Source organism: Petromyzon marinus (genome assembly GCF_048934315.1).
Source record: "Petromyzon marinus isolate PM22_M1 ecotype Great Lakes invasive population chromosome 78 unlocalized genomic scaffold, UKy_Petmar_22M1.pri1.0 chr78_unloc.2, whole genome shotgun sequence".
Taxonomy (NCBI): domain Eukaryota; kingdom Metazoa; phylum Chordata; class Hyperoartia; order Petromyzontiformes; family Petromyzontidae; genus Petromyzon; species Petromyzon marinus.
In genome coordinates, this window is record NW_027422626.1 from 499210 (window position 1) to 517500 (window position 18291).

General features: G+C 50.3%; 1 protein-coding gene across 3 annotated transcripts in view; it reads right to left on the bottom strand.

Moving 5' to 3' along the window:
- Positions 1-1991: 1991 nt before the first annotated feature.
- LOC116937130 (uncharacterized) overlaps positions 1992-18291 on the bottom strand; it is a 34997-nt gene continuing 18697 nt past the window's right edge. For 2 of the 3 annotated variants that reach the window (XM_076058805.1, XM_076058804.1), the window contains 4 exons: positions 17602-17682; positions 11971-12598; positions 7627-7662; positions 1992-4901 (listed from right to left, as the gene is read on the bottom strand). In XM_076058805.1, coding sequence (XP_075914920.1) covers positions 4594-4901; positions 7627-7662; positions 11971-12598; positions 17602-17682 — 1053 coding nt within the window. In that variant the 3' untranslated portion in view covers positions 1992-4593. The remainder of the gene's footprint in view (positions 4902-7626; positions 7663-11970; positions 12599-17601; positions 17683-18291) is intronic. The other variant, XM_076058806.1, reaches the window with a different exon arrangement.

An 18291-nucleotide genomic window follows, 5' to 3' on the forward strand; every position in this document is an offset into this window, starting at 1 on the left:
GGATCACCTTCAGTACTTCCTCAACAGATGGCACCTCAGCCAGCCACTCACAGGGGGTGACTTCTTCCAATATTTGAGGCACCGCAGCCTCAGCAGGGTCATCCCCACTTTGTGCTACGATGTTTTCCTGGCTGAGGGATTTCCCCTCCCCCAGGACCTCACAGAAATGCTCAGCAAATCTGCAAACCTGTTCCTGGGGGTCGGAGATTGGATCACTGTTTTTTCCCCTAATGATGGTAATAGGTGTGGCGCTGCAGGTTACTTTTTTGATGGAGTTAAATAGAGATTTGTGATCGCGGGCCACTGAGGCAGACTCCATCCCCTCAGCATCCCGCGACCACCACCCATCCTTACAGCGCCTCACGGCTCTCCGAACCTCCGAGCGAAGGCTGCGGTAAGCCTCCTCATTCTCTGACGTGGGATTCTGTAGCCGATGACAGTGGGCCTGTCGCTTTTTCTCAGCCAGCTTGAACACCTCCTCTGTCAGCCAGGGTCTCTGGGGAGGTCTGGACCGCGTACCCAAAGCAGTCAATGCAGCTGCATGAGTCACAGTCCTAAACCTCGCCCATTTACCCTCGACATCAGGAGGAGTGGGGGACGATGCCAATCCCAGCCGCAAGCGATGATGAAATTATCGCTTGCAACTTTCATCAGCTAGCTGAGACCAGGCCACTTTAGGTTGGAATGGGGTCCTGGGTGTACACCCACCACCGGAGTGGAAGAATGGCAGGCGCATCTTACAGATGACTAGTCGATGTTCAGAGGGCAGATCAGCTCCACGGTAGGTCCTGGTGTCAAGGACATGGGCTCGCATCCGCCGGTCCGTCACTGTAGTCCAGCAGATGTTCTTGCTTGGACCCGGCATGCATCCATGATGTTGTGTGAATGCGCCGATACCGGAACAGCGTGTTGGTAATTACAAGCCCATGGGCTGCACAAAAATTTAGCAGCCTCCTACCGTTGTTATTGAGCTGATCTGGCCCATGCCCTCCAATCACTCCAGACCAGGTGCCAGCATCATGCCCAACTCGGGCATTGAAGTCACCCAACAAGATGACTCTATCCCGAGGGGCCACTTTAGCCAGCATCTGTGACAGGAGGTCATAGAAGGCATCTGACTCATCGGCTTTGCCTGCATCTCTCCACGGATGTTCGTCTTCGGTGGGGGCATAAGTAACCACGACCACCACTCCTCGCCTCCGGTTGATGGGAAGGCGAGCCCAAAGTAGCCTGGGGCTTACAGCTTCCCACACCTCACCGCCACGCTCCCACGACCCCTTCATTCTTTTGTTCAAAAGAAGAGCCACACCCTGTTGTTTGGCAGTCTGTTGCCTCGAATAGAGGACTGTCCACCCCTCATGGTGGCAGGAGCCAGAACCGGTCCACCGGACCTCCTGAATGCCACAGAGATCCGGTCCAGCTCCCGACAGAGGAGTGGCAGCCTCTCCTCTGCAGTGAGCGTTCGAACATTCCACGTGGCCACCCGTAGTGGCTTTTCGTTGTTTCTGGAGGAGCCCTGAGGGTAGAGATTCAATCTCCTGGCTCCGCCAATTGGGGTTTGGCCAGGAGACGTCATAGACGCCTGTCCCCCCGGGGCCTCCGGCACAAGCTTATTAGTTACATATTTCAGTTTAACTCGTGGTTTTGTGGTAATTAATTGAAGGTGGAGGGGTTACCAGCCCCTCGCACCCGTCCAGAGCCCCCGTTTAGCCCCTGTGGTGGACACATACGCGAGGGGAGGAGCCAATCAAAATTGGACCTCCCCCCACAGCACTGTCCACAACAGCGTTGCCCGTCCGGCACCACGAGGAGGTAGGGGGTTGTTTTGCCACACAGACACACACACACAGACACACACACACAGACACACACACACATAGACACACACACATAGACACACACAGAAACACACGCACACAGACACACACACAGACACACACATATAGACACACAGACATAGACACAAACACAGACACACACATAGACACACACACGCGTGTAGTAATTTTATTCTGCAGTTCCAGGGAGGAAGATAAAGAGACAGACAACAACACAGGATGGATCGTAGGCAGGCCAGCCTAAATGTTTCTAACTGGCGAAGATGTTCCATTAGGGGGGTCCACGTTTCGCAAGCGTAGAGAAGGGAGGGAATGACCGTGGCCGAGAAGACCTGAAGCTTAGTGCGGAGCGACAGACCAGGTAGCTACCACACAGCGTTACGCAACCGATGAAAAGATATTGCCGCTCGACTGATTCGGCTCGTGAAGGACGCTGCTACTGGGCAGTTGGAGGCAGTCGCCCTCCAACAACAACGGAGGGCGGAGGAGCGACGCTCAGAACAACGAGCGGAGCGCCGGGTGGCTAAAGCACAGCAGGTTGGCACAGTAGGGGGCACAGGTGGTGCATCAGCCAGTCATCTCAGTCAGTCGACCCGTGGCACCTGGGTCTGCCCCGTGATCTCCTGCCAGCGGGCGTTCGACACTTCACGTGGCCTTAAGGTGCACATAGCCTGGCACAAGCGTCGTGGTGACATCACCGCCACTTAGTGGCGAATGGCGGTTGTTGTGTGTGTCTGTGTGTCTGTCTGTGTGTGTATATCTGTGTCTGTGTGTCTATGTGTGTGTGTCAATGTGTGTCTGTGTGTGTCTGTCTGTGTGTGTGTGTGTGTCTGTGTGTGTCTGTCTGTGTGTGTATATCTGGTCGATGCCCGGGTGCGGTCAAGGGATGGCTTCCTATTGCTCAACCATGTTATGTATGCCGATGATTTGGTAATAGCTGCTCATTCAGAGGAGGAGTTGGAGACGCTGCTGCTGAGACTGGAGCGTGCCACTAAGAGATGGGGCCTTACCATCAGCCCCACCAAAACTATGCACCTGCCTGGGTATTTTGTACCATCGGACACTCCACCCCCACAACTCCCGATCGGTGATGGGGCAGTTGTGGAGAGAGTGGAGAGTTTCCCATACATGAGCAGTGTGCTTATGATTGGCTCCAGCTTAACAGCAGAGGTCTCACTCCGAATCAGTCGAGCGGCAATATCTTTTCATCGGTTGCGTAACGCTGTGTGGAAGCTACCTGGTCTGTCGCTCCGCACTAAGCTTCAGGTCTTCTCGGCCACGGTCATTCCCTCCCTTCTCTACGCTTGCGAAACGTAGACCCCCCTAATGGAACATCTTCGCCGGTTAGAAACATTTAGGCTGGCCTGCCTACGATCCATCCTGGGTTTAACCAGACTGGATTGTGTGAGGAGCTCACAAATCCTTCAAAGATCTGGGCAAGGTCCCATCGGTGAGCTCCTCCGGCGGGCAAGGCTGCGATGGCTGGGTCATGTAGCCCGCATGCCCAGCCACCGCATGCCGAAACAGCTTTTGTTCGTCCGGATCGAGGGGGCTAAACGGGCGCGGCACGGGCTAGAGAGGAGATGGAATGACGTGGTACAGGAGGACGTGGAGCTGAGTGGACTTGCAGATGACTGGTACCAGCGGTGTCAAGATCGGCCTCTGTGGAGGAGGCTCGTGAAGGACGCTGCTACTGGGCAGTTGGAGGCAGTCGCCCTCCAACAACAACGGAGGGCGGAGGAGCGACGCTCACAACAACGAGCGGAGCGCCGGGTGGCTAAAGCACGGCAGGTTGGCACAGTAGGGGGCACAGGTGGTGCATCAGCCAGTCATCTCAGTCAGTCGACCCCTGGCACCTGGGTCTGCCCCGTGACCTCCTGCCAGCGGGCGTTCGACACTTCACGTGGCCTCAGGGTGCACATAGCCGGGCACAAGCGTCGTGGTGACGTCACCGCCACTTAGTGGCGAATGGCGGTTGTTGTTGTTGTTGTGTCACTGTTTGTGTCACTGTGTGTGTGTCACTGTGTGTGTGTGTGTCACTGTGTGTGTCACTGTTTGTCACTATGTGTGTGTGTCACTGTGTGTGTCACTGTGTGAGTGTCACTGTGTGTGTGTCACTGTGTGTGTGTCACCGTGTGTGTGTGTCACTGTGTGTGTGTCACTGTGTGTGTGTCACTGTGTGAGTGTCACTGTGTGTGTGTGTCACTGTGTGTGTCACTGTGTGAGTGTCACTGTGTGTGTGTCACTGTGTGTGTGTGTCACTGTGTGTGTCACTGTGTGTGTGTCACTGTGTGAGTGTCACTGTGTGTGTGTCACTGTGTGTGTCACTGTGTGTGTGTCACTGTGTGTGTGTGTCACTGTGTGTGTCACTGTGTGTGTGTCACTGTGTGTGTGTCACTGTGTGTGTGTCACTGTGTGAGTGTCACTGTGTGTGTGTGTCACTGTGTGTGTGTCACTGTGTGTGTGTCACTGTGTGTGTGTGTCACTGTGTGTGTGTGTCACTGTGTGTGTGTCACTGTATGTGTGTGTGTCACTGTGTGTGTGTCACTGTGTGTGTCACTGTGTGTGTGTGTCACTGTGTGTGTGTCACTGTGTGAGTGTCACTGTGTGTGTCACTGTGTGTGTGTCACTGTGTGTGTGTGTGTCACTGTGTGTGTCACTGTGTGTGTGTGTCACTGTGTGTGTGTCACTGTGTGTGTGTGGTGATTGCGCCGCTTGCATTTGGAACTAGACGAGGCCCCGAGTTGGATTCCCGCTAGCGGCCACCACCACCACCACCATCACCGCCACCACCGCCACCATCAGCACCATCAGCACCACCACCATCACCACCACCACCACCACCGCCACCACCACCATTGCCACCACTACCACCACCACGCAAAGTGTATCGACGCAGCAGGCGACTCCGTGGTGATGTTGGTGCTGGTGATGATGATGATGGTGATGATGATGTTGGTGATGGCCGTGGTTGTGGTGGTGGTGCTGATGGTGGTGGTGATGGGGGAGGTGTTAGGGCGTTGGTGGTGGTGGTTGTTGCTCCAGACAGGGTCACAGGATGACCTGCAACATCAACATAACAACCATCACCATCATCATCATAACAATCATCATCATAACAATCATCATCAACATAACAACCATCACCATCATCATCACCATCATCATCATAACAATCATCATCAACATAACAACCATCATCACCATCATCACCATCATCATCATTAACATAACAACCATCATCACCATCATCATCATCACCATCATCATCATAACAATCATCATCATTATAACAACCATCATCATCACCACCATCATCACCATCATCATCATTACAACAACCATCATCATCGTCATCATCACCATCATCACCACCATCATCATCACCACCATCATCAACATAACAACCATCATCATCACCATCATCATCACCATCATCATAACAATCATCAACATAACAACCATCATCATCATCATCATCATAATCATTATCATCATCATCATAAGAATCATCATCAACATAACAACCATCATCATCAAAACAATCATCACAAACATAACAACCATCATCACCCCCATCATCATCACCATCATCATCACCATCATCATCACCATCATCATCAACATAACAACCATCATCATCATCACCATCATCATCATCAACATGACAACCATCATCATCATCACCATCATCTTCACCATCATCATCATCATAACAATCATCATCAACATAACCATCATCATCATCAAAACAATCATCACAAACATAACAACCATCATCATCACCATCATCATCATCACCATCATCATCACCATCATCACCATCATCACCACCATCATCATCACCATCATCAACATAACAACCATCATCATCATCATCAACATCATCTTCACCATCACCATCATCACCATCATTATCACCATCATCATCACCATCATCATCATAACAATCATCATCATTATAACAACCATCATTATCACCACCATCATAACAATCATCATCATTATAACAACCATCATTATCACCACCATCATCACCATCATCATCATTATAACAACCATCATCATCGTCATCATCACCATCATCACCACCATCATCATCATCATCATCATCAAAACAATCATCACAAACATAACCATCATCATCACCATCATCATCACCATCATCATCACCATCATCATCATCACCATCATCACCACCATCATCATCACCATCATCATCAACATAACAACCATCATCATCATCACCATCAACATAACCATCATCATCATCACCATCATCTTCACCATCATCATCATAACAATCATCATCAACATAACAACCATCATCATCATCAAATCAATCATCACAAACATAACAACCATCATCACCATCATCATCATCACCATCATCACCCCCATCATCATCACCATCATCATCAACATAACAACCATTATCATCATCACCATCATCTTCACCATCATCATCATCATCATAACAATCATCATCAACATAGCAACCATCATCACCATTATCATCATCATAACAACCATCATCAACATAACAACCATCATCAACATCATCACCATCATCATAGGTGGGTGAGGAGGTGAGTGAGTGAGTGACTGACTGAGTGAGTGACTGAGTGTCTGAATGAGTGACTGAGTGAGAGAGTGGCTGAGTGAGTGACTGAGTGAGTGAGGAGGTGAGTGACTGAGTGAGTGAGGAGGTGAGAGAGTGACTGAGTGAGTGAGGAGGTGAGTGACTGAGTGAGTGACTGAGTGACTGAGTGAGGAGGTGAGTGAGTGACTGAGTGAGTGAGGAGGTGAGTGAGTGAGTGACTGAGTGAGTGAGGAGGTGAGTGAGTGACTGAGTGAGTGAGTGACTGAGTGAGTGAGGAGGTGAGTGAGTGAGTGACTGAGTGAGTGAGGAGGTGAGTGAGTGACTGAGTGAGTGAGTGACTGAGTGAGTGAGGAGGTGAGTGAGTGAGGAGGTGAGTGAGTGAGTGAGGAGGTGAGTGAGTGAGGAGGTGAGTGACTGAGTGAGTGACTGAGTGAGTGACTGAGTGACTGAGTGAGTGAGTGAGTGACTGACTGAGTGAGTGAGGAGGTGAGTGAGTGACTGAGTGAGTGAGTGAATGACTGAGTGAGTGAGGAGGTGAGTGACTGAGTGAGTGAGTGAGGAGGTGAGTGAGTGAGGAGGTGAGTGACTGAGTGAGTGGGGAGGTGAGTGAGTGAGTGAGGAGGTGAGTGAGTGACTGAGTGAGTGAGAAGGTGATTGAGTGAGTGAGTGACTGGGTGAAGAGGTGAGTGAGGAGGTGAGTGAGTGAGTGAGTGAGGAGGGGAGTGAGTGAGTGAGGAGGTGAGTGAGTGAGTGAGGAGGTGAGTGGCTGAGTGAGTGACTGAGTGAGTGAGTGAGGAGGTGAGTGACTGAGTGAGTGAGTGAGGAGGTGAGTGAATGACTGAGTGAGTTTGTGTGTGAGTGAGTGACTGAGTGAGTGAGAGACTGAGTGAGTGAGTGACTGACTGACTGAGTGAGTGACTGAGTGAGTGAATGAATGAGTGAGTGAGGAGGTGAGTGAATGACTGAGTGAATGAGTGAGGAGGTCAGTGAGTGGGTGAGTGAGTGAGTGACTGAGTGAGTGAGTGACTGTGTGAGGAGGTGAATGAGTGAGGAAGTGAGTGAATGACTGAGTGAATGAGTGAGGAGGTGAGTGAATGAGTGAATGAGTGAGGAGGTGAGTGAATGAGTGAATGAGTGAGGAGGTAAATGAGTGAATGAGTGAATGAGTGAGGAGGTGTTCTTCACCATCGTCTGTCCGTCCAACGGCTGCACGCTGGAGTTCTGGAAACGACAAAGAGAGAGAAGGGGGAATGAATCACACACAGAGGAATGCATCACACACAGAGGAATTAATCACACATGCAGAGGAATGAACTCACACACAGAGGAATGAATCACACACACAGAGGAATGAACTCACACACAGAGGAATGAATCACACACGCAGAGGAATGAACTCACACACAGAGGAATGAATCACACACAGAGGAATGAATCACACACAGAGGAATGAATCACACACACACATATGAATGAATCACACACAGAGGAATGAATCACACACACAGAGGAATGAACTCACACACAGAGGAATGAATCACACACACAGAGGAATGAACTCACACACAGAGGAATGAATCACACACGCAGAGGAATGAACTCACACACAGAGGAATGAATCACACACAGAGGAATGAATCACACACACACATATGAATGAATCACACACAGAGGAATGAATCACACACACAGAGGAATGAACTCACACACAGAGGAATGAATCACACACACAGAGGAATGAACTCACACACAGAGGAATGAATCACACACGCAGAGGAATGAACTCACACACAGAGGAATGAATCACACACAGAGGAATGAATCACACACAGAGGAATGAGTCACACACACATATGAATGAATCACACACAGAGGAATGAACTCACACACAGAGGAATGAATCACACACAGAGGAATGAATCACACAGAGGAAAGAATCACACACATAGAGGAATGAACTCACACACAGAGGAATGAATAACACACACAGAGGAATGAATCACACACAGAGGAATGAATCACACACAGAGAGAGGAATGAATCACACACAGAGAGAGAATGAATCACACACAGAGAGGAATGAATCACACACAGAGGAATGAATCACACACACAGAGAGGAATGAATCACACACAGAGGAATGAATCACACACAGAGGAATGAACTCACACACAGAGGAATGAATCACACACACAGAGGAATAAACTCACACACAGAGGAATGAATCACACACAGAGGAATGAATCACACACACAGGAATGAACTCACACACAGAGGAATGAATCACACACAGAGGAATGAATCACACACAGAGAGGAATGAATCACACACAGAGAGGAATGAATCACACACAGAGAGGAATGAATCACACACACAGAGGAATGAATCACACACACAGAGGAATGAATCACACACAGAGAGGAATGAATCACACACAGAGAGGAATGAATCACACACAGAGGAAGGAATCACACAGAGAGAAATGAATCACACACACAGAGGACTGAATCACACACAGAGGGAAATGAATCACACACAGAGAGGAATTAATCACACACAGAGAGGAATGAATCACACACACAGAGGACTGAATCACACACAGTGGAATGAATCACACAGAGGAGAATGAATCACACACAGAGGGAAATGAATAACACACAGAGAGGAATTAATCACACACAGAGGAATGAATCACACACACAGAGGAATGAATCACACACAGTGGAATGAATCACACACAGAGGAATGAATCACACACAGATGAATGAACCACACACAGAGGAATGAATCACACACAGAGAGGAATGAATCACACACACAGATGAATGAAGCACACACAGAGGAATGAATCACACACAGAGAAATGAATCACACACAGAGATGAAGGAATCACACACACAGAGGAATGAATCACACACAGAGGAATGAATCACACACACAGAGGAATGAATTACACACACAGAGGAATGAATCACACACACAGAGGAATGAATCACACACAGAGAGGAATGAATCACGCACAGATAGGAATGAATCACACACGGAGATGAATGAATCACACACACAGAGGAATGAATCACACACAGATGAATGAATCACACACAGAGAGAATGAATCACACACAGAAGGGAATGAATCACACACAGAGGAATGAATCACACACACAGAGGAATGAATCACACACACAGAGGAATGAATCACACACAGCGAGGAATGAATCACATAGAGAGAGGAATAAATCACACGCACAGATAGGAATGAATCACACACAGAGAGGAATGAATCACACACACAGAGGAATGAATCACACACATATGAATGAATCACACACAGAGAGAGAATGAATCACACACAGAGGAATGAATCACACACACAGAGGAATGAATCACACACAGTGAGGAATGAATCACATAGAGAGAGGAATAAATCACACAGACAGAGAGAATGAATAACACACAGAGAGGAATGAATCACACACACAGAGGAATGAATCACACAGAGAGGAATGAATCACACACACAGAGGAATGAATCACACACAGAGGAATGAATCACAAACAGAGAGGAATGGATCACACAGAGAGGAATGAATCACACACAGAGAGGAATGAATCACACACAGAGAGGAATGAATCACACACAGAGAGGAATGAATCACACATAGAGAGGAATGAATCACACACAGAGAGGAATGAATCACACACAGAGAGGAATGCATCACACACAGAGGAATGAATCACACAGAGGGAAATAAATCACACACACAGAGGAATGAATCACACAGAGAGGAATGAATCACACACACAGAGGAATGAATCACTCACAGAGAGGAATGAATCACACACAGAGGAATGAATCACAGAGAGTGGAATGAATCACACACACAGAGGAATGAATCACACAGAGAGGAATGAATCACACACACAGAGGAATGAATCACTCACAGAGAGGAATGAATCACACACAGAGAGGAATGAATCACACACAGAGGAATAAATCACAGAGAGTGGAATGAATCACACACACAGAGGAATGAATCACACAGAGATGAATGAATCACACACCGAGGAATGAATCACACAGAAAGGAATGAATCACACACACAGAGGAATGAATCACACACAGAGGAATGAATCACACAGAGGGGAATGAATCACACACAGAGAGGAATGAATCACACACAAAAAGGAATGAATCACCCACAGAGAGGAATGAATCACACACAGAGGAATGAATCACACACAAAGGGGAATGAATCACACACAGATAAGAATGAATCACACACAGAGGAATGAATCACACACAGAGAGAAATGAATCACACACACAGAGGAATGAATCACACACACAGAGGAATGAATCACACACAGAGAGGAATGAATCACACACAGAGGAATGAATCATACACAGAGGGGAATGAATCACACACAGAGGGGAATGAATCACACACATAGAGGAATGAATCACACACAGAGGAATGAATCACACAGAGGGGAATGAATCACACACAGAGGAATGAATCACACAGAGAGGAATGAATCAAACACACAGAGGAATGAATCACACACAGAGAGGAATGAATCACACACAGAGAGGAATGAATCACACACACAGAGGAACGAATCACACACAGAGGGGAATGAATCACACACAGAGAGGAATGAATCACACACAGAGGAATGAATCACACACAGAGGAATGAAACACACAAAGAGAGGAACGAATCACACACAGAGAGAGAATGAACTCACACAGAGAGGAATGAATCACACATAGGAATGAATCACACACAGATAGGAATGAATCACACACACAGAGGAATGAACTCACACACAGAGGAATGAATCACACACACAGAGGATTGAATCACACATAGAGGAATGAATCACACACACACAGGAATGAATCACACACAGAGGAATGAATCACACAGAGAGGAATGAATCACACACACAGAGGAATGAATCACACACACAGAGGAATGAACTCACACACAGAGGAATGAACTCACACAGTGGAATGAACTCACACAGAGAGAGAATGAACTCACACACAGAGGAATGAATCACACACAGAGTGAGGAATGAACTCACACACAGAGTGAGGAATGAACCCACACACACAGACACACACTAACACACACACACATAGACACACACACATAGACACACTCACAAAGACACACAATCACACATAGACACACACATAGACACACACATAAACACAGACACACAGACACACATAGACACAGACACACACATAGACATAGACACACACAGACACACACACACACATAGACACAGACACACACAGACACACACACACTCACACACACACAGACACACACAGACACACACATAGACATAGACACACAGACACACACACACATAGACAGACACACACATAGACACACACACACCGACACACACACTCACAGACACACACACACAGACACACACACAGTGACACACACAGACATACACACAGAGACACAGACAGACAGAGACACACACAGACAGACAACCACTCACCGCTGTCTAGAGACAAGATGTCGTCACCGTCGCTGTGTCCGTGTCTCTGCTGTCCGAGTGAGATTTGTCCCGGCCGGTGTCTTTGTCTGCTGCCTCCCTCCGTCGGGACAACCGCCTGCCCCGTCTTCAGCTTGACAACATTCCCCATATCCGGATTCCCGGTATCCGGATTCCCGATATCCAGATTCCCGATTCCCGGATTCCCGACATCCGGATTCTCCATATCCAGATTCCCGGTATCCAGATTCCCGGTATCCAGATTCCCGATTCCCGGATTCCCAGTATCTGGATTCCCGATATCCAGATTTCCGATTTCCGGATTCCCGATATCCGGATTCCCGGTATCCGGATTCCCGATTCCCGGATTCCCGATATCCGGACTCCCAGTATCTGGATTCCCGATATCCGAATTACCGATATCCGGATTTCCGATATCCGGATTCCCAATTCCTGGATTCCCGATATCCGGACTCCCAGTATCTGGATTCCCAATATCCGGATTCACGATATCCGGATTCCTGATATCTGGACTCCCCATAACCGGAATCCCGATATCCGGCTTCTTGATGTCCGGATTGCCATGTGCACTGGACGGGACCGGGGCTGGGAGTCGAGTTTCAAATCGATCCTGACAGACACAGACACACAGATAGACACACACATAGACACACACGTACATAGACACACACACAGATAGACACACACACATAGACACACACATAGATAGACACACACACATAGACACACACATAGACACACACACATAGACACACACATTGATAGACACACACACATAGACACAAACATAGACACACACACACATAGACACACACATAGACACAGACACACATAGACACACACATAGACACACACATAGACACACACACATAGACACACACACGTAGACACACACACATAGACACACACATAGACACACACATAGACACAAACACAGACACACACATAGACACACACATAGACACACACACATAGACACACATAGACACACACATAGACACACAGATAGACACACACATAGACACACACATAGACACACAAAGATAGACACACACACATAGACACACACATACACACACACACACAGACACACATAGACACACACAGATAGACACACACATAGACACACACATAGACACACATAGACACACACAGATAGACACACACACATAGACACACACATAGACACACACACATAGACACACACGTAGACACACACACATAGACACAAACATAGACACACATAGACACACACGTAGATACACACACATTGACACACACATAGACATACACACATAGACACACACATAAACACACACATAGACACACACATAGACACAGACACACATAGACACACACAGATAGACACACACACATAGACAAACACATAGACACACACATAGACATACACATATACACACATAGACACACATAGACACACACATAGACACACACAGATAGACACACACACATAGACACACACATATACACACATAGACACACATAGACACACACATAGATACACACAGATAGACACACACACAGACACACACATAGACACGCGTAGACACACACACATAGACACACACATAGACACACACATAGACACACACACATAGACACACACACATAGACACACACACAGACACACACACATAGACACACAGATAGACACACACATAGACACACACATAGACACACACATAGACACACACATAGACACACAGATAGACACACACACATAGACACACACAGATAGACACACACACATATATACACACACATAGACACACACAGATAGACACACACATAGACACACACAGATAGACACACACACATAGACACACACCTTCCCAGTGTCTCTCTCTCCCCGTGTATCTCTCCCCGTGTCTCTCTCCCCGTGTCTCTCTCTCCCCGTGTCTCTCTCTCCACGTGTCTCTCTCCCCGTGTCTCTCTCTCCCCGTGTCTCTCTCTCCCCGTGTCTCTCTCTCCCCGTGTCTCTCTCCCTGTGTCTCTCTCTCCCCGTGTCTCTCTCCCCGTGTCTCTCTCTCCCCGTGTCTCTCTCCCCGTGTCTCTCTCCCCGTGTCTCTCTCCCCGTGTCTCTCTCTCCCCGTGTCTCTCTCCCCGTGTCTCTCTCTCCACGTGTCTCTCTCCCCGTGTCTCTCTCCCTGTGTCTCTCTCTCCCCGTGTCTCTCTCCCCGTGTCTCTCTCTCCCCGTGTCTCTCTCCCCGTGTCTCTCTCTCCCCGCGTCTCTCTCTCTCCGTGTCTCTCTCCCCGTGTCTCTCTTTCCCCGTGTCTCTCTCACTCCCCGTGTCTCTCTCTCCCCGTGTCTCTCTCTCCCCGTGTCTCTCTCTCCCCGTGTCTCTCTCCCCGTGTCTCTCTATCCCCGTGTCTCTCTCCCCGTGACTCTCTCTCCCCGTGTCTCTCTCCCCATGTCTCTCTCCCCGTGTCTCTCTCTCTCCCCGTGTCTCTCTCTCCCCGTGTCTCTCTCCCCGTGTCTCTCTCTCTCTCTCCCCGTGTCTCTCTTTCTCCCCGTGTCTCTCTCCCCGTGTCTCTCTCCCCGTGTCTCTCTCCCTGTGTCTCTCTCTCCCCGTGTCTCTCTCTCGCCCTGTCTCTCTCTCCCCGTGTCTCTCTCTCCCCGTGTCTCTTTCCCCGTGTCTCTCTCCCCGTGTCTCTCTATCCCCGTGTCTCTCTCTCTCCCCGTGTCTCTCTCTCTCCCCGTGTCTCTCTCTCTCCCCGTGTCTCTCTCTCCCCGTGTCTCTCTCTCCCCGTGTCTCTCTTTCTCCCCGTGTCTCTCTCTCTCCCCGTGTCTCTCTGTCTCCCCGTGTCTCTCTCTCTCCCCGTGTTTCTCTCTCCCCGTGTCTCTCTCTCCCCGTGTCTCTCTCTCCCCGTGTCTCTCTCCCCGTGTCTCTCTCTCCCCGTGTCTCTCTCTCCCCGTGTCTCTCTCTCCCCGTGTCTCTCTCCCCGTGTCTCTCTCTCCCCGTGTCTCTCTCCCCGTGTCTCTCTCCCCGTATCTCTCTCTCCCTGTGTCTCTCTCCCCGTGTCTCTCTCCTCGTGTCTCTCTCTCTCTCCCCGTGTCTCTCTCTCCCCGTGTCTCTCTCCCCGTGTCTCTCTCTCCCCGTGTCTCTCTCCCCGTGTCTCTCTCCCCGTATCTCTCTCTCCCCGTGTCTCTCTCACCGTGTCTCTCTCCCCACGTCTCTCTCTCTCACTGTGTCTCTCTCCCCGTATCTCTCTCCCCGTGTCTCTCTCCCCGTGTCTCTCTCCCCACGTCTCTCTCTCACCGTGTCTCTCTCCCCCCGTGTCTCTCTCCCCGTGTCTCTCTCCCCGTGTCTCTCTCTCCCTGTGTCTCTCTCCCCGTGTCTCTCTCTCTCCGTGTCTCTCTCTCCCCGTGTCTCTCTCCCCGTGTCTCTCTCCCCGTGTCTCTCTCTCCCCGTGTCTCTCTCCCCGTGTCTCTCTCCCCGTGTCTCTCTCTCTCCGTGTCTCTCTCTCTCCCCGTGTCTCTCTCTCCCCGTGTCTCTCTCTCCCCGTGTCTCTCTCTCCCCGTGTCTCTCTCTCCCCGTGTCTCTCTCCCCGTGTCTCTCTCTCCCCGTGTCTCTCTCCCCGTGTCTCTCTCCCCGTGTCTCTCTATCCCCGTGGCTCTCTCCCCGTGTCTCTCTCTCCCCGTGTCTCTCTCTCCCCGTGTCTCTCTCCCCGCGTCTCTCTCTCCCCGTGTCTCTCTCCCCCCGTGTCTCTCTCCCCGTGTCTCTCTCCCCGCGTCTCTCTCTCCCCGTGTCTCTCTCCCCGTGTCTCTCTCCCCGCGTCTCTCTCCCCGTGTCTCTCTCCCATTGTCTCTCTCTCCCCGTGTCTATCTCCCCGTGTCTCTCTCCCCGTGTCTCTCTCTCCCCGTGTCTCTCTCCCCTTGTCTCTCTCTCCCCGTGTCTCTCTCCCCGTGTCTCTCTCCCCGTGTCTCTCTCCCAGTGTCTCTCTCCCCGTGTCTCTCTCTCCCCGTGTCTCTCTCCCCGTGTCTCTCCCCGTGTCTCTCTCCCCGTGTCTCTCTCCCCGTGTATCTATCCCCGTGTCTCTCTTCCCGTGTCTCTCTCTCCCCGTGTCTCTCTCCCCGTGTCTCTCTCCCCGTGTCTCTCTCTCCTCGTGTCTCTCTCCCCGTGTCTCTCTCTCTCCTCGTGTCTCTCTTCCCGTGTCTCTCTCTCCTCGTGTCTCTCTCCCCGTGTCTCTCTCCCCTTGTCTCTCTCTCTCCACGTCTCTCTCTCCCCCCGTGTCTCTCTCTCTCCAAGTGTCTCTCTCTCTCTCCCCGTGTCTCTCTCTCTCCCCGTGTCTCTCTCCCCGTGTCTCTCTCCCCGTGTCTCTCTCCCCGTGTCTCTCTCTCCCCGTGTCTCTCTCCCCGTGTCTCTCTCTCCCCGTGTCTCTCTCCCCGTGTCTCTCTCTCCCCGTGTCTCTCTCTCCCCGTGTCTCTCTCCCCGTGTCTCTCTCTCTCACTGTGTCTCTCTCTCTCCCCGTGTCTCTCTCTCTCCCTGTGTCTCTCTCTCAGTGTCTCTCTCCCCGTGTCTCTCTCCCCGTGTCTCTCTCCCCGTGTCTCTATCTCCCCGTGTCTCTCTCTCTCCCCGTGTCTCTATCTCCCCGTGTCTCTCTCCCCGTGTCTCTCTCCCCGTGTCTCTCTCCCCGTGTCTCTCTCCCCTTGTCTCTCTCTCCCCGTGTCTCTCTCCCCGTGTCTCTCTCCCCGTGTCTCTCTCCCCATGTCTCTCTCCCCGTGTCTCTCTCTCCCCGTGTCTCTCTCTCCCCGTGTCTCTCTCCCCGTGTCTCTCTCTCCCCGTGTCTCTCTCTCCCCGTGTCTCTCTCTCCCCGTGTCTCTCTCTCCCCGTGTCTCTCTCTCCCCGTGTCTCTCTCCCCGTGTCTCTCTCTCCGTGTCTCTCTCCCCGTGTCTCTCTCTCTCTCCCCGTGTCTCTCTCTCTCCCCGTGTCTCTCTCTCTCCCCGTGTCTATCTCTCCCCGTGTCTCTCTCCCCGTGTCTCTCTCTCTCCCCGTGTCTCTCTCTCTCCCCGTGTCTCTCTCCCCGTGTCTCTCTCCCCGTGTCTCTCTCTTCCCGTGTCTCTCTCTCTCCCCGTGTCTCTCTCCCCGTGTCTCTCTCCCCGTGTCTCTCTCCCCGTGTCTCTCTCTTCCCGTGTCTCTCTCTCTCCCCGTGTCTCTCTCCCCGTGTCTCTCTCTCCCCGTGTCTCTCTCCCCGTGTCTCTCTCTCCCCGTGTCTCTCTCCCCGTGTCTCTCTCTTCCCGTGTTTCTCTCCCCGTGTCTCTCTCCCCGTGTCTCTCTCTCCCCGTGTCTCTCTCCCCGTGTCTCTCTCCCCGTGTCTCTCTCTTCCCGTGTCTCTCTCCCCGTGTCTCTCTCTCTCCCCGTGTCTCTCTCTCCCCGTGTCTCTCTCCCCGTGTCTCTCTCTCCCCGTGTCTCTCTCTCCCCGTGTCTCTCTCTCCCCGTGTCTCTCTCTCTCCCCGTGTCTCTCTCCCCGTGTCTCTCTCTCCCCGTGTCTCTCTCTCCCCGTGTCTCTCTCTCTCCCCGTGTCTCTCTCCCCGTGTCTCTCTCTCCCCGTGTCTCTCTCTTCCCGTGTTTCTCTCCCCGTGTCTCTCACCATCTCCAGCTGTGAGATTCGGTCCGTCAGGTTTCTCGCCAAATCCATGAACGAAGCGTTCACCGTCAAAATAAGACTTTCCTGTTCACATGAACACACACACACACATACACATGAACACTCACATACACACATACACATGAGCACACATACACACATACACATGGACACTCACATAGACACATAGACATGAACACACATACACATGAACACTCACACATACACATGAACACACATATACATGAACACACACACACGAACACCCACACATACACATGCACATGGACACTCACACATACACATGAACACTCACACATACACATGAATACTAACACCTACGCATGAACATATACACATGAACACACATACACACGAACACTCATACATACACATGAACACATATATTCACATGAACACACATACACACATGAACACTCACACATACACATGAACTCTCACACATAGACATGAACGGACAAACACATGAACACTCACACATACACATGAGCACTCACGCATACACAGGAACATACACACAAACACATGACACACTCACACATACACATGAACGCTCACATATACACATGAACACCCACACATACACATGAACTCACACATACACATGAACGCTCACATATACACATGAACACCCACACATACACATGAACACACACACCTGAACACACGCAC